The sequence below is a fragment of the Phlebotomus argentipes genome, unplaced genomic scaffold, assembly GCF_947086385.1.
Source record: "Phlebotomus argentipes unplaced genomic scaffold, Phlebotomus argentipes genome assembly contig_5, whole genome shotgun sequence".
Lineage (NCBI taxonomy): Eukaryota > Metazoa > Arthropoda > Insecta > Diptera > Psychodidae > Phlebotomus > Phlebotomus argentipes.
In genome coordinates this window covers 4432255-4451668 of record NW_026776165.1, presented here as the reverse complement: position 1 = coordinate 4451668, position 19414 = coordinate 4432255, and the positions used below count along the sequence as shown (strand labels likewise).

The 19414-nt window shown below is 43.7% G+C and overlaps 3 protein-coding genes across 7 annotated transcripts; all 3 read right to left on the bottom strand.

The window, feature by feature from the left end:
* Window positions 1–886: 886 nt before the first annotated feature.
* Window positions 887–2605, bottom strand: LOC132255377 (uncharacterized). The gene is made up of 2 exons (XM_059751377.1): window positions 1767–2605; window positions 887–1683 (listed from the first exon to the last, which is right to left on the bottom strand). Exons 1-2 carry the CDS (start codon window positions 2595–2597, stop codon window positions 988–990), a joined length of 1527 nt encoding a protein of 508 aa, XP_059607360.1. The 5' UTR covers window positions 2598–2605; the 3' UTR covers window positions 887–987.
* A 313-nt stretch (window positions 2606–2918) lies between these two features.
* Window positions 2919–4455, bottom strand: LOC132265734 (GTP-binding protein 128up). The gene is made up of 4 exons (XM_059766502.1): window positions 4285–4455; window positions 3923–4219; window positions 3201–3862; window positions 2919–3046 (listed from the first exon to the last, which is right to left on the bottom strand). The coding sequence occupies exons 1-4, from the start codon at window positions 4324–4326 to the stop codon at window positions 2944–2946; spliced, it is 1104 nt and encodes a 367-aa protein (XP_059622485.1). The 5' UTR covers window positions 4327–4455; the 3' UTR covers window positions 2919–2943.
* Window positions 4456–5025: 570 nt separating this feature from the next.
* LOC132255468 (serine/threonine-protein kinase 10) lies at window positions 5026–19387 on the bottom strand. Of its 5 annotated transcripts, none has more exons than XM_059751522.1 (11): window positions 18793–19387; window positions 13180–14405; window positions 13059–13100; window positions 12842–12917; window positions 11403–12424; window positions 10242–11335; window positions 9922–10090; window positions 9448–9554; window positions 9234–9366; window positions 7852–8457; window positions 5026–6380 (listed from the first exon to the last, which is right to left on the bottom strand). In XM_059751522.1, the coding sequence occupies exons 2-11, from the start codon at window positions 14155–14157 to the stop codon at window positions 6234–6236; spliced, it is 4374 nt and encodes a 1457-aa protein (XP_059607505.1). In that variant the 5' UTR covers window positions 14158–14405; window positions 18793–19387; the 3' UTR covers window positions 5026–6233. The 5 variants fall into 5 exon arrangements, with proteins under 5 accessions (XP_059607505.1, XP_059607506.1, XP_059607508.1 ...); XM_059751523.1 differs by lacking the exon at window positions 18793–19387 and adding an exon at window positions 17135–17153; XM_059751525.1 differs by lacking the exon at window positions 7852–8457.
* Between the last annotated feature and the right edge of the window lie 27 nt (window positions 19388–19414).

Here is a 19414-nt window from a genome sequence, read left to right as displayed (position 1 = left end):
GAGCAATTGCATCAAGTGACTGAAAAATGCACAAGCTGGAATATCCAAGGAAATAGAACGGACGGAGAAGAAGAATAGATAAAAGGTAAAAATGTCTTTAAATTAATGGTATTTAATGCAGATATTAACAAAGAATTTGTAGGGAAAATCAACGAAAATTCTTTTCATTTTATTTCCTCTCAATCAACACATTGAAAATAATTTCTCCACATCATTTCAGTACAATTGAAATCAACTCAATCATTCTACTTATGCTGATAAAGAAATTTCTTGGCACTCTGTTCAATCTGGAAACGCTGAAAACAATTCTAGTTGTCATGGTTTTGTTCAGAGTTGCTGAATAGATGCAAATTTTGAATGTTTGAGAAAGTCTGCATACCGAAATTGATGATCTATTGTTTAATTTAGGGAATTTAGGTAGGTATTGTTGGTAAAATGCATAGAATTTCAGCTTAAAACTTCTAGCGCTTCGAGCTCAAACAACCCCTTCTCAACCCTCTTGCACACACTTGCTTATTGAGGCTCTCTGTGTAATTCACAGGTCAAATAGCACACATCAAAAGCATTACTGCAGCTTAAGTTATTCATGCGAAATTAACCATCAGAATATATACTCAAATTCTATGTAGTTTTGGAATACATAATTGAGCAAACTCACTAATTGCAAAGTGAGCCAATTAAATTGCTATTAAATTCCATTAATGCAATTTAATCACTTCAAAGGATGCACCGAGTGAATAAGCAGCTCTGTCCTTTCTAATAAACTCTCTAATTGCAATAAGGCTCCTCTCCTTTGCACGGAATGCAGGCAAAGCAACCGCACTTGAATAGGACTCACGTTTGCCTTGTTCACACAAATTAAATATAGTCATGTTCAATTTCTCCATTTCAATTCCAACATTTTTGCTTTCTTTTATTGCGACCAACACATTCACTCTGCTTTATAAATACCATGCATTCTTCTACGTCTCTACAGTATATTCACAGTTACTGGGCAGCGCCTGCTTCCTCGCCCGTGAGCCTGCGGAAGTGCGGGGGCGCGCTCTCGCTGGGCAAATCGCTGGGCGCGGGTGCGAAGTGCTTGGAGGAGTCGCGCCTGAGGCTCTTGGGAATGGGACCGATGATCTGGATGGGTGTGTTTCGCGGTATCTGCGGAATGGGCACGAATCCACGCTGGCGCCACGCGTGATTCTCCGGCACGACATCTCTGGATTCTCTGGACGCCGTCAGAGGCACTTGTGGAATGGGGAAGGGATCCTCGCCGCGCTGCAGCGTCCACAGAGGCGATGGCCGAAAGTCAGCGGGCAGCGGAGTTTCTCTGCTGAACTCCTTCATCTCCTCAGGCTGCTGCTTCTTCCCCTTTCGCCGTTCCGACTCACTGGGATTCTCTCTGGCGGAGGATTCGCCCTTGGTGCTCTTCACGGTGTCCGCATAGCGCATAGATCCGCGAAAAGGACGACTCTGTTCGCGCTTTGTGCTTGCAGTGATATCAAAGTCCTCTCGACGCTCCATCCGCGTCGAAATCCTATCCACAATCCTATCAATGAGGCGCTTCTGCATGTTGCTAAACTTGGCCGCCATTGCGGGATTCATGGACATCTCGCTGGGCATCACCAGTGAATTGCTCTCGCGCTTCAGTTCACTCAACACCTCCTCAATCATGTCACGATGATTGCTGTCCACCTGCGTGCAGAGCAATTTTTATTTTATTTTTTTATTGATGGAAAGCGTGGACAGTTAGAGAGATATTAAATTAAAATACTCACAGCTATTGGTTTTGGTGGACTTTCATCGCCCTCTCTCGTGGCGTTCTTCCTCACGAAGCCCTTCCTCTTGGTCGGATCGTAGTAGAGATTGCGCTTGGGAGCTCTTGGCCTCTGCGTTGTCCTCTTGACGTCTTCAGGCACATCTTCAATCCGCTGCATCTCAAGGCGCGTCAGAAGCTCTCTCGGCGTTGTGCTGGTAATCTGAGATGCCGGAGTGCCGAATCTCGTCCTGTTCCTGTACAATTCCTCAAGGAACTTCCTATTCTCACTGTTCGCCACCTTAAACACCGGCTTCCCCTCAACCGGAGTCTCAAGCTGCGTTTCATTAATCTTCAGAATGGGCATGAATCGCTTTCTGTTCACATTGTTGTATCTGAACTTCTTAGTTGCCTTCAATGCGTCTTGAGTCGTTAGATTTGGACTCTCGTTTGATAGTGTGGCGCGTGTTTCTCGAGGAGATTCCACGGGAAAGACAAGAATCAGGTCATCTTCTGGCTGATCGCCCTGAAAGGCGCGCATGCGGCGATCCGAGGAATTCTTCGACTCTTCCGTAGGATAAATCACAAGAACGCCTTCTGTGGTCGTTGGAATCTCCGTTGTGAAGTCAAATCTTGCGTCCTCAGTGTCCGTCGTGACATCCTCAGTGGCACTCTCTGTTGTCACCGCATCCGTGGTCACTTCAGCTTCCGCCAAAGCGCTCTTCGTGCTCCTCTCCGCGCTCACAGTCACTTGAAATGTGCAACAGCGCTCGTGCGTTTCGTCGGGACAGCGCAGCACGCGTGAGAAGTACATCTGATCCTCGGGCGACACCCGGAAGACGCCCTTGCACATGTTCACAGGCAGACACGGACACATGTCCATGTACTCGGCGGCTCGGCAAGCGCCGAAGAGCCCCACAATCACCACAATCACCCAACACTTCATCTCTCGAGAGCAGCAAACGGACTAGGCGTCCGCTGGCCCTGCCGCTGCTCTCTTATACCTGGCCTCGCCTCCCGGATGCCCCGCACTGAGTTTCACGACTTTAACAACCGACAAAGTCCCGTGTGTGTGACCACATTGCTCAATGAGTGGTTTCATTGAGAGTGAAAATGCTCAGTTGCCTTTTGCCAAAATTCGGCATTTCCTCCACGCACGATAAAGTCTCACATCTCAATTGATTCTTTTGCCTTTATTGTTAGATCTTCTTGACAATCTGCACGACATCCTCATCGTTCAGAATGTGGTCAATGCCCACCTTCTGCGGCTGATGCTTCACCGAAGATCCCCACACGAGAGCACTGCAAAGAGGGAAAAGTTTGTGAAATTGTCGCCGAAATTCAATTATGTGACTTTCACTTTTGGCCAAAAGGGTTGGGATCGAATTTAAAAAAAAAGTGCTGCTTTTGACCTGGAGCGAGATGACCAAACAAGAGGCCTGTGAAATGAACTTACTACTTGAACTCCTTGGCGATCGAGCGGTGGAGTTTGTTGCAGAAGTCCTCGACGGACGTGCGCTCGGAGTGCAGCACCACGGGCGAGCTGTAGTCCGGCAGCTGTCCCTTGGGCTTCGTGTAGATCCTGATGAGCTTCAGGTACTCCCACATGAGCTCCAGCAGATCGTCGAAGTTCCAGCGGTGGTGCGCGGAAATGGGCACGCAGTGCGGGATCTTGTAGATCACGTCCAGCTCCTCGATGCTGATCTGGTCGATCTTGTTCAGCAGGTAGATGCACGGGATGTAGATGCGGTTGCCCTCGATCACGTCGATCAGGTCGTCACTCGTGGCGTCGTAGCGCAGCGTGATGTCGGCGTTGTGGATCTTGTACTCCGACAGGATGGTCTTCACGGTGTCCAGATCGAGTTCCGACTGCGCCACGGTGGCGTTGAGGTTGATGCCGCCCTTGTCCTTCTTGCGGAAGTGGATGTTGGGCGGCTGCTTGTTCAGCCGGATGCCAAAGCCCTCCAACTCGTGCTCGAGCAGCTTCTTGTGGTGCAGCGGCTTCAGCACGTCCAGCACCATGAAGATGAGGTTGCACGTCCGCGCCACGGCGATCACCTGGCGACCGCGACCCTTGCCATCCTTGGCACCCTCGATGATCCCCGGGAGATCGAGCAGCTGCCACGAAAGCACTCACTTTAGCAATCTGGAAATCGCGAATAGTCTTTCCGGACTGACCTGAATTTTGGCGCCCTTGTATTTTATGCATCCCGGCACAGTGGTGAGCGTCGTGAACTCATAGGCCGCCACCTCGGAGTACACGCCGGCCAGGTTGGACAGCAAAGTGGACTTCCCGACGGACGGGAAGCCCACAAATCCCACCCGAGAATCTCCAGTCTTGGCCACCTCGAAGCCCTGCTCGCCAGCGCCGCCGCCGCCCTTTGGCGTGATCAGTTCCCGACGCAGCTTGGCCAGGCGAGCCTTCAGCAAGCCCAAGTGCCCCGCCGTGGCCTTGTTCTTCTGCGTCCTGGCCATCTGCAGAGGAAAACATACCATAAGTCCCTAACCTTCCCACGCACTCTCAGCGCTTTTCCACTCACCTCCGCCTCGATGGCGGCGATTTTCTCCACAATCGTACTCATTGCGACTCGTGCAGCAACTCAACAGGGATCTAAACACACAAATCAACTCGGAAATTGAGGAAAATCTCACATTTTCCTCACAGATTTGCCAACATAGCGCGTGGTGAGGTTTGCAATTTGATTTGACAGCCGGCGATATATCGATATATCGACTATCCAAGAATTTCCGCCGTTATCTAGCTTTTTGAATTCGAAACGAAAATTTGGGATTAACCCATCAATTATTCTCTTGGTTGCTTGGTTAATTGACAATGCTGATGTTATTAATAATAAAATATGTTTTATTTGCATATTAATATATTACTAAAATAAAAATAAATCGATACTTTAATACAATACAGTATAAATAAATTTATTCATCTCTCTTTTCATCATAAATTTCTTTTATCTTCTCTCTCAGTGTGATAATGCAAAAATGGCAAAGTTTCAAGTACAAATATGTATATTTACAAAGAGTTAAGGAGAAGCACGAAGCATCGAAAAGTATCCATTATTATTATTTTTTAGTAGGTATATATATATAATTTCCCTTCTCAATATCGATGATTTTGGTTGTTAAACACTCATTTAGAACTGATAATTATTTTTCTTGTTATCCTTTTCATGCAAAATCATATTTACAATTAGATTTTAGGGTTTTTAGGAGTGAGAATAAAACGAAGGAGAAGAATAAGGATATTCTTGTCTTTTTCTCATCAATTTTTCTCAGTGCTTTCATTCAGACACATTCCAAGAATTAAGGTTATCTTGTGGTTAGTATAAGATTATTGCTTCCATTGACGGTCTATCTAAAAGGTTTCGCTTTTATTCAAAAAATACGTGCCAAAAGACTATGCAAAAATTTCCTCGCAAAAATCTACTTTATTACTCACATTTTTTTTATACTCTCTTTTGCATTTTTTGCTTCTTTTCTCTCCTGTATAAAAGATGAATTTGCAAATTTAACATTTTTTCCTAAGCTAACCTACTCTTGATCATCTTTCTTTCATGTCTCATTGCGCCTATTCTATATAGCATGATTTATCTACTCTTCCTCTTTCTCCGTTCTCTCCTTCTTTTCATCCATTATATTTGTAAATTGGCAATTTTTTTTTATTATTTTTTGCGGAAGATTCATTACAATTATTTGATATCATTTCTCAGCACTTCAACTTTTTCTTCATTCATTGTATGTATTATTATTTTCTGTCCTTGCGCCGCGCTTTTCATCTAAATAATGTAATAAAATACAAATTGTATATCATCACAAGTATAGCTCAACAGCCTTTTCACATTGATTTCTCTTCTGTTATTTTCTTCAAACAAACAAATTACAAAAGACTAACACCAAAAATTGTTGATAAAAAAAAGTCTTCCAACCATTTGGAATGCTGTTTGATGCATAAAACAATGATGAAACTTAGGAATAAACATTTAGTAACAGATAGTAAAAAAGAAATGAAAAATGTTGTTTTGCTGCAACAAAAGGATCAACATTGAAAAAACTACACATCCTTTTTCTTCTTTAATCTCTACATACAATATTGAACAGAATTACACTAAGAATTTATATTTAAAATAATTATTCATTTTTTTCTGTGTATTTACAACAATTCTGGGATTGCAAATGTAATAGGAAATTAAGGGTTCATTCTTAACGCGCTAACTTAGAATAATTTACAATTAGTTCGATTAGTTTGGTTAAGTATTTGCAAATAATTTCATAGGTTTTTTCCTTTCTTACTTTCTTTCATCCTCTTACTCAATCTGTTTCTAAATTTTCCTCTTTCCTCCACATCCTCAATTGAAATACAAACCACATGTTCTGGACGTGAGAAGAGAGGAAAATCTCTCTAGCAGTTTATCTTATAAATATTATTGTATTATTGTTATTTCTCCCCGACAAAAAAAAACTCTTCTTCGTCTGCTCAACCCTCCGAATACGACGATAAGCTGCTCCTCGTGGATCCAGTTAAATCACGCGGTGATGAGTCAGTTGGAAGAGGAACTATTAGATTTCCACCATAAAGAGCTTCCATTTCTTCCAATTGTTGAGCAAAAGTCTCCTCAAGGCGCTGCAAAGAGACACAAATGCAACAATTAAGTCTCAACATACAGTTCAAGAGTGTGCCAGAAAGATACTCAAGAGTCATCCTTGACAAGATTTAACATATATATATATTAATTCTCTTCTGCAATGAAAGATCTTATTCACAGTGTATTTGTGTTTATCTTCTGTACAATTTCTCTCTTTCCCACCCCACAAAAAAAAACTCATTTACAAAACACTTTCACATTCTGTACAAATTCAATCAATTAACTGCCTCTAAATAAAGCACATCACAAAACATGTGAACAAGTTCTTTGCATCACAGTTGATCAATTAGAATTAAACCATCAAGTGTTAATCTTAAAGGATAGAGATTTGAAAGAAAACCAACCTTTTTGTGATTTGTTCTAATCGGTCCCAAAGCTCTCTTCTAATATCCCAATCACCATCAAAAGTCTCATTCTCCACACTCTTTTTTCTTGCATGTGAATTATATTGATACAGTTGCACATGCTTTTAGGATGGCTTTGTTTAGTTTCCACAAGTTGAGTTAGTTTTGCAGGATGAGGAATGGTAAGGTTAGGAAAGCAGGCAATTTGAACATGTTCACTCTCAATTTTATGAATAAAAACTCTGCAAAATGAGCAATATAAAACATGTACTCAGATTTGAACCTGTGTTTCTTGACTTTTGCCTCAATCTTCAACATCGCAGGTTCAAATCTCAATTAGAGAAAAGAAATTTAGTCATTTTTTTGCAAAGTTTTCCATCACTTTGAGCCTGAAAATCATGTCAAATTTCCGGATTAAACAAAATAAACATGCACTTAACATAAACCGAAACCTAAGTGTACATAAACAAAAAAAAAAGAAAACGGGAAGAAGAACCTGTACAACAAACATAGGAAACAACAAAACATGTTCGGTTGTGTGACGAAACGAAAGAATTTGTGTAGTAGAAACATGGAGTATTTAATAATAATTGATGATCCCTGCTCCAATTTTGCACAGCAATATAATAATAATGGCACACAACATAAAGTGGACAGAGAGAGAGAGAGAGAAGAGAAGAAAGGAGAGAGAGAGAGAGAGAGAGAGTGAAGGATTGTCGGTATCATTTGTTCAAGCTGCCGAATCATCGACACTGTCGCCATGCTGCCAGTGTGGGCGCGAATCCACCCTCTTCAGTATGACTCTCGTAGATGTTTCCCGGTCCGCCGGCGCCGCCGCCTCACTCTGGGTGCCCCCGAGTGAGACACGCGGAATGGAGTACCGCGGAGTGCTGGTGGCGACCGGGGAGTCATGACCTGAGAAACTATTGGTGCCACGCACATTTCCCCACTTACTAAAGCCGCCATCACCATCGATCGCCACAGAGATCTTCTCCCTGGACACCACAGACACTCTCTGTGCCGCCGTCACATTCGTTGCCGATGAGCTTTGGTGCATTTTTGAGCGATTTGTCATAGCTTCCATTAAATTACTGGGTTTCTTTACCGGCATTCGCCTGTCACTGCTCGAGTATCTACTCAGTCCGTCCACACTGTTCCTCGCCGGATGATGATGATGGTGATGATGGATTGGCGGCAGTGAAGCAATCGAGCGCCCAATTTGCTGACTCAGGTTCTTCGCGCCCGGAATCCTCTTCGGCTGCTCCTCACTCGACGTCCGTCGCAGCTGCACGCCGTCGCTCGTGAACACGTACTTGGACGTGGACGGCGCAAGTGGCGGCTTCTTCTTCACCGGCAGCGTCTGGCTGCCATTGATCGTGTCCGTGGAGGACTCCTCCAGCACAGAGTCCACCGAGTTGGCCAGCGTGAGCTTCTGACTGATCTGTGGCGTGTTCGGCACACTGCGACTCAAATCCGGCACAGAGCCGTGCATTGAGTCCCGCGCGGAGTGTGACAGGGATAAGAGTGTCCTGGAGCGTGTTAGGCTGCCCAACAGTCCTCCATGGAGGCGCATCGGGCGTGAATTGAACATGGTGTTGTGACGCAAGTGTGGCGGCACCACAATATCACCATCAAACTCTTTTCGATCTGTTTGCACATTGTGCTTCTTCTCATACTCATCAATCATGGCAGAGAGGGAGTTAATACATTTCTGGAAAATGGCGGTGGTTATTTGGTTAAGAATATAGAGAGAAAAGAGCATTTTGGAAATATTAAAGCAGTTGTACAACTATTCTCTTAAATTACAAAATTTCAATACTATAGAATTGTGAAATACACTCTGTCTAAATCAAAGGCAAACGAATTCTGTGTGTCATGCTACAAAAGAAATAAATAAAATAAACGGGAGCAATTCTGCACAACAGCAAAGCAATCAATCAATTTCCTTAGTATTTTCAGAGTTTCAGGTAATTGGCATTGATTTTGAGCTATTTAAAGTTGAATTCCTCAAAAAATCACTTCTTAATTCACCTTTATTTGAATCTTATCAGCATTTTACTTAAAGCAAACAACAATTTATTATGGAAAATGCACTAAAAATGTCTTCTTTTTCTCAAACACCTTTGTTGAATTGTTAGAAAGTTAGAATCCATCAAATTTAGTAATAATCAAACATTTCTGCCAAATACCAAAAGCCAAAATATCATCATTTCGAGAACTAAAAAGCAACATTTTTGCACGGAAATTCTCCCCTTTGATTCTCTCAATTTGAAAATTACTTTTCTCTTTTTCAAATCTATCTCTACAAATTGAACCAAAGATTGTGTATAAAAGGTTTTTCAGCTAAGAATAAGGGAGGAAAAATCTGTGTTTCGTGTATTAGTATTTCTTGGAGGTCGCAAAGGATGCAGAAGCCAATAGAGAAAATTGATAACAGAGAATGTTTACCGCCAAGACGACATTGCGATGCAATTGTGTGTAACATACCTGTTTGCGTGGCAGCAATTGTGCCTTCCACTCACGCATGTCACGCTGTAGAGCCTCATCGCACTCACGAAGCTTTGCTGTCTCATGCTCCAGCAAGGCTTTGCGCTTCTCATTCTGCAATTGCTCCAATTCTCTGCAATGAAAAGGTGTGATAAGAATCATTTTTCTCACTTTTCCCTTCTTCTGCATCACTTCCAGGACATTTCCCCATTACCTTATTGTTCCTTCAGCTGTCGCTCGCAACTCTTCCAATTGCCTCAAATGCTTCGTCTCAAAGCGCTGCTGCTCCTGATTGTAGCGCTTCTTCTCCTGCTCTTGGAACTGCCCAAAAATACATAAAAAATAAGGATTGTTAAGTTGATAGAATTAAACTTATATGCTCACACATCAATTTCACATAAAATACATCATAATAAATTAATCTACACTTCGTGCAAAATGACATTTGTGCGTGTGATGCTTCACGACGCGCAGAGAAAGCCATTAAAGTGTCTCTAAAATTAACTACTCTTCAGAAAAAAAAATGATAAACGAGACAGAATGTCTACATTAAATATCGGCTAAGCAAAGAAATCTCTTTTTCTCTCTTTTGACTGGTCAGTTTTCCGCTCTCATAATCAAAAAAAATCAGAGAGAGAGAGAGAGAAAGAGTGTGTAAAAAATAGTCACATTCCACTTTTTTTCCTACCTTCTTCAGCTTCTCTCTCTCCGCTTCCGGATCCAAGTGTGTGGATATTCTCAGTGATTCTCTGTACATTGCATCCCTCACTTTGCGCTCCTTCTGTATTCGCTTGGGCAGAGCGCGTCTCTCAATGGTCTGCCTCTTCAGGAGGTCCTCCTCCTTTCGTTGTAGCATTCTGTTGGCAAAACACACAGAAAATATTCATTTTTGTTTTCAAACTCAACAACAACTCAAATGCTATGAATAGACGGCAATTAATTTGATAAATTTGAGCATATTTTCAGAATCTCCGCACTGAAAACATCATTTCCAGGTGATCCACTTACCGTTTTATTTGGTCCAACTCCTTCTCATGACGCACAATCATCTGGTGGCGCTGCATAAAGCACAAATCCTTCACACTCCGCTTCGCCAGCTGGTGCTTCTCGTGGATCTGCTTCTCCTCCAGCTCCCACAGCATCGCCTCGCGCGTCCTCATCGCCGTCTGCTTCTGCTGCAAGTAGTTCTTGTCAATGGTCGCCAGTCGATCGCGGTGCTTCTCACTGAGTCGCCTCAGGGCGATCTCGTGGCTCTCGCTGAGCGACGACAGGAATGCCCTCTCCTTCTCATCATGCTCCGCCTCCATGGCCGCCTTGCGCTTCGGGAACTCCAGCTTTCGCCTCTCCTTCGGCAGCAAGTCAATCTCCTGCTTCAGCAGCTTGATCTCCTGCTTCAGTCCATCGCGGAACAACTTCAGATCGCGCTCCTGCTCGCCGCGGATCTTCTTGGACGTGGCACGCAAATCATTCTCCTGCTGCTGCTCAGTCTTATCAATCAGCTGTCGATGCTGACGCGTCAGGCCATCCATGTCCGCCTCATAAGTCCTCTGCAACGCAATGTGCTCCTGCTCAAAGCGCCTCTCTTGCTGCTCCTTCGCCAGCTGCTCCTTGATCTGCACATCCTGAAATTGCTTCTTCTCGATCTTCTGCAGCAACTTCAGCTCCCTGAGCTCTTGCTTGCGCAAGAAGTGATCATCGTACACCTTCCCATTCTCATTGTCCCCATAGATCACCTTGCTGGTGGTCGTTGTCACCTGAACCCCATCAATTGTGAACTTTCGCGTGCGCTTGCGCGTCTTCTTCTGCAAATTCCTCAAGTGAATCTCCTCCTTGGTCTGCTCCGTGCGCTGCCGACGAACAATCACCGCATTGCTGGGCTCCTCCTCCGGTTCACGACTGTCATGACTAGCTGTTGTGGCAATACTCTCAGCATCACTCCGATCCTTGTGATGATTATTCGCCACCTTGGCCGATCGCATCGATCCAGACTCACTCTGTGTCCGGCTGTCCATGCTGCCCACCGAACTATCCGGAGAATTCCTCTTGTCCGGCTTCTTCTTCTCCTTGTTCACAATCACATTCACATCATCGCGACTTCGCACCTGGAAATGAGAGCGATTTTCCTGTAAATCATCATCAGTCAGTCAATCAATCAAGATCTTCGCTCACCTGTCCATTCACCCTCGATGGCTTCGGCTTCACCTCTTCACTGGATTCACTGTGAGTCACGGACACATTGGACAAATCACTCGTTGACTCATATTTTGGCTGTTTCGGCACATTCGACGAGTCCTTCACCTTCACTTGCTCCTCTCCCACCGTCACAACGGAGACATGCGTCGTGTCCAGAGCAGAATCCTCTTCCTCCTCCGCAAAGCTCGAGCCGACAATCAACACTTCACTCTCATCCAACTTCCTCGCCGTCTTGCCGCCCTTCTTTCTCCCCTCTGATCTGTCGGGGATGACAATTGTGCCGCCGGCCGCCTTCTTAGGCGTACTCTCGAGACTGTCCAGCGACGGATAGTCATCGTCCGTGGAGTTCTCATTCACATGCGTCTTATTCAGCTCATTGCTTACAATCACCACCTCATTCTGCACCTCCGGCGGCGGCACATAAGGAATGGAATTGTCAATGATCACGGGCGGATGGCTCGTGACAACCGTCACTTGACTCACATTACTCGCTAGACTGTTGGACGGATCCGGCAGTTCAGAGTTAATTGTCACAGTGGAAGTGTTTGTATTGCCCACAGCAATGGAATTGGAGAATGACGGCGAAGGTGTTCCCCTGTCATCACTGGAACTCACAAAGACACCACCACCAGTCTTGTCCTCCTTCTCCTCCGCCTCAATCACCTCCGCCGGCAACTCGACGATCTCCTCCAACTCCGTGGACTTTCTCTGCTCCTTCGCATACTTCAGAACAGGCGGACTTGGCGCCACATCCTTCTTTCTCGTCTCACCCAAATTGTCCGGATGATCTGCCGTCAACGGCGGCTCTTGCTTCACTTCTGTCGGCGTGACAACGGCCGGAGGACGCGGAGCCGGACCCTTTTCCTTCTTCACCACCGCCTTCTTCTCCTCCGCAGCATCTCTCTTGGCCTCCTCGGGCCTCTTCTCCTCCTCATCGGGCACAGGTGTGGACTCTTTGGAGTCTTTGGGCGTTTTCGTTGGCAATGATGGTTCTGAAACTACCAAAATAAGTCATGTTTAGTCACAGAAATTCCCTCTCAACGTCACAAAACACCCCCGAAATTAGATTAGAACATGATTTACACATCGAATCTTGACTAACTCATAAATACCATATGGCATAAAATACTAATTACAATGAATGAGTAATTAATTACACGACATGCACGAGTCACTCGCAAGTGTGAAATGTGGAAATTCATTACAATTTTACTCTCATATCATATTCCATTACATCAAACACTCTAGAGAACTTGTGAAATATTCCATCAAAATTACTGCCAAAATGTCTCTCAAGTTGCTAATTGACGACATTCCAGTGTCTTCTATAATATGACAAACTTTTCTCACATGTACAAAACTATTTTCTTAATTAAATACATCCCGATAAGTCAATAATGAGCAGAAGAACTCACCTTTTTCAGTTTCTTGACTCTGTACAGATGAAGAATCATCGTCCAGATCGAGCGGCAACGCCGAATTGCGGGGTTCCTGAAACAGTGTCAAAACAACGGAAAAGATATTGAGACTATTCCACTCTTATCACACACATATGATGGCTAAATTGTCTTTGAAAGGTTAATTGGTTTATGTCAGACCGTCAACCAATATCCAGTCTGACAACTTACCAACCCTCTGATACATGGATCGTCTCTTTGCCTGCCTCTTCGCTTTCTGGCGGCGTCCAGGTGAGTCAGAAACAAGTTACAACAATCACCCAAATACAGTGCGCACACACAAGTGCCTTTCTTACCTCCGTCTCCTCGTCCAGCACCTCCTCCTCCACCACTTCCGCCTTGTACTCCAGCAGCAGATCCTTGATGGGCTTGCTGTCCAGGTGGCCACTGATGAAGGGCAAATTGAGGAGAGTGTCTGTCGTCGGTCGATTCTGTGGATCCTTCACCAGTGCGCGCGCTATGAAGTCATTGAACTCCTTCGACCACTTGGACGGCTGATCGAGCTTCGGCGGATCACTCTTCTGGATCTTCAGCAGCACTCGCATGGGAGACATCTCCGAATTGGGCGGCTCCATTTGGGCGAACTCAATCAATGTGATGCCCAGCGACCAGATGTCCACCTTGAAGTCATACGGATTCTCACGGAATGTCTCGCACAGCACCAATTCGGGCGCCATCCAGTACGGCGTGCCAATGAACGTGTCGTGCTTCTGCAGCGTGTGCTTATTCTTCGCACTCACGCCAAAGTCCGCCACCTTCACGCCGCCGTCCATTGTCAACAGCACATTGCCCGCCTTCAAATCCCTGTGGATGATCTTGTTCTTGTGCAGGAAATTCAGTCCAGCCGTCATGTGTTTGCACACATACGCGATTTGTGGCTCAGTCAGTGGCTTCTCCAGCTCCACCATGATACTATCCAGCGCCCCGCCGTCGCAGTACTCAATCAGCATCCACAGCTTGTCATCGAGCGAGAAAGCCTCGTACAGCTCAACAATATTGAGATGCTTGATCTCCGACAGAATGTCAATCTCCACCATATGATCACTAATGTTCTCCTCATCCTCCAGCGTGCACATCTTCGCCGCCGCAAATCTGCCCGTCTCCTTGTGCTGCGCCTTGTACACCTTGCCAAACGCCCCGTCACCCAGCTCGCCCACCATCTCCCAGTAGTCCGTGGGATCCGTGTCCATGCGGATGTTGTTGTACAGGCGCTTCTTCTTCGCCTCGCCACCGCCCAGGTGGAACACCTTCTTCAGATTGTTGAGGAACGACATCTCGTCCGACTCTCTCACACAACGTCACACAATGTCTCCCTATCACAATTGATATGCCACGATTGATTAATCTCTGCGTGAGTTGATTTTGTCCGCCTGTGATTCTCTCCAGCATGCATTAATGGACCACGAGTCGTATCGATTCTTCCGCTCGCTGATAATCACATGAACAGTTGAGGCGCCACAAATACTGGCAATTTACTGTCTCGAGCATCCTTTCTTCACATCGATTCCCTCCACAGCATCATCTATCACGGAGACAAGAGCGCCGAGTGAAGGAGAAAGAGAGAAAGGAGACAAATTAGTGATTGCTTTTGAAATTTTATGCTCTTTCTTTAATCAAAATGTGATCATCTCTATAAATTACATGAAAAGTGACTCTTCTTTCACCGCCGATAACAATTATTTCATGGCTGTTGTTACTGTGTCAATGATAAGATACAAAACGGGGAAATCATTCAAAGTTTACGCATTTATCACGATGGCATTCCATTGGAATTCTCTCGCAAAAACCAATTAACACTCAACACACACACACGCAATCACACCCACACTAATTTCTCTCATTAGCCATAGTGTCTTTTCCCTCTGCACTTCATGTTCATAGTATAAAAACCATAGAAATCATGTTTGACCAAGTAAATAGAGACATCTTGAGGAATGATAGCGATATTCAGATGAATCTCATTAAGTAAATGATATCGTGATGCATCATTTGATAGTAATCTGTACAATAACATTCACTGCTTTTCCATCAAGAGTAAAGGAAATTTTTCTTTTATAATACCCTGCAAAATATTCTCCACCATGAGAAGTTAATTCTCTCGTGATAACGCTATTATCTCAGTGATTACAATAAGGAAGGCGACAAGTAGCTTTGCCAGAACAAACAAATCAGAAATACACAAAAAATATTTCAAGACTGCCTTTCACGTGATTGAAAAGTCCAATTCTGCCTTAAGATTTTTCTAGGATGCTAATGAATCATGACCACTCCCTCCTCGAAGCTCCGCCCCTCTCGAATTTAATACCTCTTTCTTTACCGCAAATTCTCAAAAATCTGATTTCTTAGACATTTTCATATATTTTCCCATTTTAGTCTTGCCGATCTGGAGCAACATTTCAGAGTGTGAATTTATTAAAATGAATTCATTGAACTTTCAAAGATATTCCACACCATAAAATCACCCACGGAAAATGACATCCACATATAGAAAAAACAAGAGTTCATAAACTCCCAAGAACGCTATTTTGATTGATTTTTTTCTTGTTGACCTCATAATATCATTATCATTCTGCGATTATGCTGGTCTCTTCCTTATGAATTATTACAACTCTCGTGTCGTTTTTCTCCACGCTTTGCCAATTTTACATAATACATGATAAAAAATCAATGAAATGTTGTAGTGTAAAAAGTGTTCAAATGTTATGCAACACTGTAGAATTGGATTGAATTCCATCGATTGTGGAATTTGCTAATTGTACACCTTCTTTTTTTTCCTAGTAAATGTGGCTTCGCTGGTGCCTCAACGAAGCCAAGTGTTTAATTAATGAAAACTGACCATCGCGCACACAATTGTCTTGCACATCTCTCTCTCTCTCTTTCTATGATCTGTTTACGATCTGCAGCATCAGCCCAGCGAGTAGTTGAGGAAAGAGACTTGCTAAATTAGTGAGCAATAATTAAAAGAGTGAAAAACAGCCATAAGAAAAAGTCTCTCTCTCTTCCTCTTCTCCTCTCTTCCTCTCGACAAAATAAAAATTACAACAAGAGTAAGAAGAGAAAAAAAAGAATCAGACGATGTAAAAGAAGCAATAACGGAGTTGTGGTGAGTCTTTGGGGGTCATCATCTAAATCTATACGCGGAATGGTCCGTCAAGTGGAACAACCACATACACAGAGTCTCTCATTGGATCCATAAGATCGTCACTGCAGAGGATTCGCTGCACTTTGTGCGCGCACATTTTTACTTGCCTCTTCTCTTCATCACACATCCATTCCCCTCTCACTCACTCTCCCCACGTCTTCTTCTCCACACACAACACACAGAGATAATTGAAAGCCATATAGTCATAGAGGAAGAAGGCGCAATGGATGGAAATGAGCATGATACGGAAAGCAAATCAAAAGCCATTTGAGGAGAGATTTTATATATTCAACACTCTTCAAGACTCTCCCCTATAGATTCACTTGACCAGTAATCTTTCTCTCCATCTTTCACTCCATTTATTTCCATTTTCCACCCTTTCACCAATATTTATTCTGGAGAAAATGAGAAAAATGTACTTCACCAAAGACTGTGTTTTTTTTTACTTCTCATTTTTCTCTAAAAATCAACCACACACAAATGTCTGATAAGAACACGCGGTTTATCTGTGTTTTCACCTTATGAAATCACTCAGTTACAGATATAATACACTTCTTGCTTTATCGATTTTATAGAGAGATAGAAAAGAAGTGAACAAAAGTGTGTAGATTTAAGCTTAAATTAATCTCTAATCCTTATAAACTGATAACTGCCGACAGACGGGAAAATTTTTACATTCTTCATTTCGCATTTTATCAACAGGTGTCATAAGAAAAAAAAAAAACAGAAAAGATAATCTCAATCTTAGTTTGAAGCCTACACATTCTTAAACAGACTAACCAAAAAAAAATGTGGTTGAAAAGAAATAATCATCAATACTCTTTCCTTTGCAGCAAAATTAACTCACATAATTGTTGTACAATGTAATGAAAAGTAAACCAATGGAGATTATCAACGAACAACACCATGAAACTTGATTTTGTACATGCATAAGAGATTAGTGTTTCCATACATTTTGACGTGTGTTGGGGGGAATGTCTAAATGAGTGATTCACGTTTCTTTTCCACCGCACACCAATCAACAAATTACAGACTTTTCAGACATTTTCCTCTCGATTTGCTCTTTTTTTTTCACTCAATCCACACACTACCGCCAAATATTGAATCACCGTGTCGCTTGTGTTATTCAACCAATTAAAGTCTTCCCTCCTCAGCCATTTCGCACAGCAAACCCGCACAGACTACCGGCAATTTGGCGTCACGACACAGGCACGAAAATGATTTTGAAAATGGGTGGATTCTCAATAGAACCTGACGCGAGACACGGAGGAACGACAGAGATGAGCAATTCTTTGCAATTGGATTTTTGTGAATTACTCCCAACATTACAAACAGGTTGAATTGCGCACATTCTCGCGTCTTCTCTCGCCACACACATCAATCTCGCCATTGCCAGTGATTCATGGGTTTAGCAACGCAAGTCATCAAATGCCGCGATGATGAGAAGAGAAGCGGAATGTCTAGGTCGAAATTAAATCAAAACTAATAGCAAATTCTACATCATGAACATCCGTTTCGACGGAATTTGCATTGTTACTCTCTATATATGAGTTCAAGGACCTGCATTTAGATCAATAAATCCAACTCGAATCTCCTTTGCCAATAAGATTAACCCTGACCTGAAGAGCACTAAGTTTTGGCACTTATCATTAATCCAGCAACTATCGCAAAATGGAAATCAATATCGGATAAGGAAGAGTTGTCAAATGAAATATTAATAGTTGTAATTGATTTTAATCTTTATACAAAAACCCAATAGTTTAGCTCTTAAGTAGGAAAATTCTCAGGTGCCCCGCCCACACAAAAGCCCCGCCCAGTAGCCTCTTTGCTTACTATTGCTAATTAAGTAGATTCATTTTCGTGGCCTCAGCCAGACTCAAAAAGCAGGGAAAGTTGGTCATCATATGAAAAAGTGAATTTATCATTAGGAAGAGGCGTGATCCTTCATTATTAATGGGTGGTGCTTAAGCTGAAGGTCAAACATTATCTATGTAGTGTAGGTCTATTGAAATATTAACGTGGTAATGCGAAGCAAGCACAACCTTTCGTGTCTCACTTGATTTAGTAGGCATGTTTGGCAGAATTCCATAACTAATAAATCACTATGCTTTCAGTTAAGCCACCTGCGAGCCTCCCACCGAGTGCAACTGCCTTCCACCTAAGCCCTCGTCGTCTTCCATTCATCAAGTAGCACAAGAGCGTTAAATAAGTGCAATAAATGTGCCATCAAGCGGACACTTCCGCCCAGGAACACCCTCCAGACGCACTGGGCGTTCTTCAGGACTTCTCCTGCGCCTGCGGCGCCCCCGGAGGAGCCCCCATGGCGTGGTAAAGCCCGACTATGTGCTGCTGGTAGTTAACTGGGTGCGACCGAATGATTGGTCAAATTCTTGGCAGGAAAACCTGTTTGTCTGCGTAAGAATTCACTTGTTTTCCAAGCACTTGCTCAACTCTCTCGGCTTTTGGGGTTATGTGGCGACCCGCAGGCGCTCCTCAAGGGATTGTTTGGGTTGTTTACCACCTTATTCGGCCCCTTTTAGTGGGTGACTTTAATATTTATAATGAAATTTTTGCAGCTCATTCCCCAAGCAAGTCCATCAAAAAGTCCACCCATTCGTCACGCACATTTAATTTAGCAAATTTCACAAGTGTGCCTTCTTGCACACCATTTATTGATGTGATAAGCAGAATATGTTAAGAGTGAGAAATTCCGCAGCATTGGCAAATGGACATAGTTTTCTGTGTCGAGAGCTTCGCAGGCACTTACTTGGCTTTACGTAATCGGCATTTTTCTCCGATTTCCTGCCGATTTTCCGGGATTGCCGACCCAATGACACCGCGGACAGCTTCGTGGGCACTTCAGCAGCACTGGCACACCCCAAAATCACCCGCTAAACAGCCAATTCTGTGCAAAATCTATCCACTTAACGACGACAGTCGAATATGGGGCAAAAGGCACATGAATATTCCACACAACTCGAAAAGAATAATGCTATTTTCACTCTCTCGTTTGGCACTGTGACTCACTCAGAGTCACTCTGCAAGGCCCCAAAGTCGCCCCAAAGCATGGAAAATGCACAGCAACGAAGAAAATACTCCACTTTAAACTCGATGTCAAAATAACAGAGCCATTTTTATTTTTCACACCAAAACTCACAGTTTGCCGTGGGCAACAAATTCAGCTTTCCAAGATGTTTTTCCACATTTCACGCACTCACTCACTCAATTTCCAGCACGCACGCGAATGCTCACAGTCTCGTGATCACGATGCACGCACTTGCGTGGCGAAATAACGTGGAAAAGATAGTTTTTAGTGATTGAAATTGCAGCACTCCCAAATCGCGATGTTGGCTGACACACATCCCACACACTTTCCACAGAGGGCGCGC

What these genes read in the sequence shown, in the direction of transcription:
- LOC132255468 (XM_059751522.1), bottom strand. Translation starts at nt 14,157, where the DNA reads ATGTCGTTCCTCAACAATCTGAAGAAGGTGTTCCACCTGGGCGGTGGC. An exon ending in GAGTCAAGAAACTGAAAAAG is followed by an intron (nt 12,425 to 12,841) that starts GTGAGTTCTTCT and finishes TTATTTTGGTAG; the next exon opens with TTTCAGAACCATCATTGCCA. An exon ending in GCAGTGACAGGCGAATGCCG is followed by an intron (nt 6,381 to 7,851) that starts GTAAAGAAACCC and finishes GTCTCTTTGCAG; the next exon opens with CGCCTTGAGGAGACTTTTGC.
- LOC132265734 (XM_059766502.1), bottom strand. Translation starts at nt 4,326, where the DNA reads ATGAGTACGATTGTGGAGAAAATCGCCGCCATCGAGGCGGAG. An exon ending in TCGCCGCCATCGAGGCGGAG is followed by an intron (nt 4,220 to 4,284) that starts GTGAGTGGAAAA and finishes TTTCCTCTGCAG; the next exon opens with ATGGCCAGGACGCAGAAGAA. An exon ending in ACAAGGGCGCCAAAATTCAG is followed by an intron (nt 3,863 to 3,922) that starts GTCAGTCCGGAA and finishes CTTTCGTGGCAG; the next exon opens with CTGCTCGATCTCCCGGGGAT.
- LOC132255377 (XM_059751377.1), bottom strand. Translation starts at nt 2,597, where the DNA reads ATGTGCAAGGGCGTCTTCCGGGTGTCGCCCGAGGATCAGATGTACTTC. An exon ending in GTCCACCAAAACCAATAGCT is followed by an intron (nt 1,684 to 1,766) that starts GTGAGTATTTTA and finishes CTCTGCACGCAG; the next exon opens with GTGGACAGCAATCATCGTGA.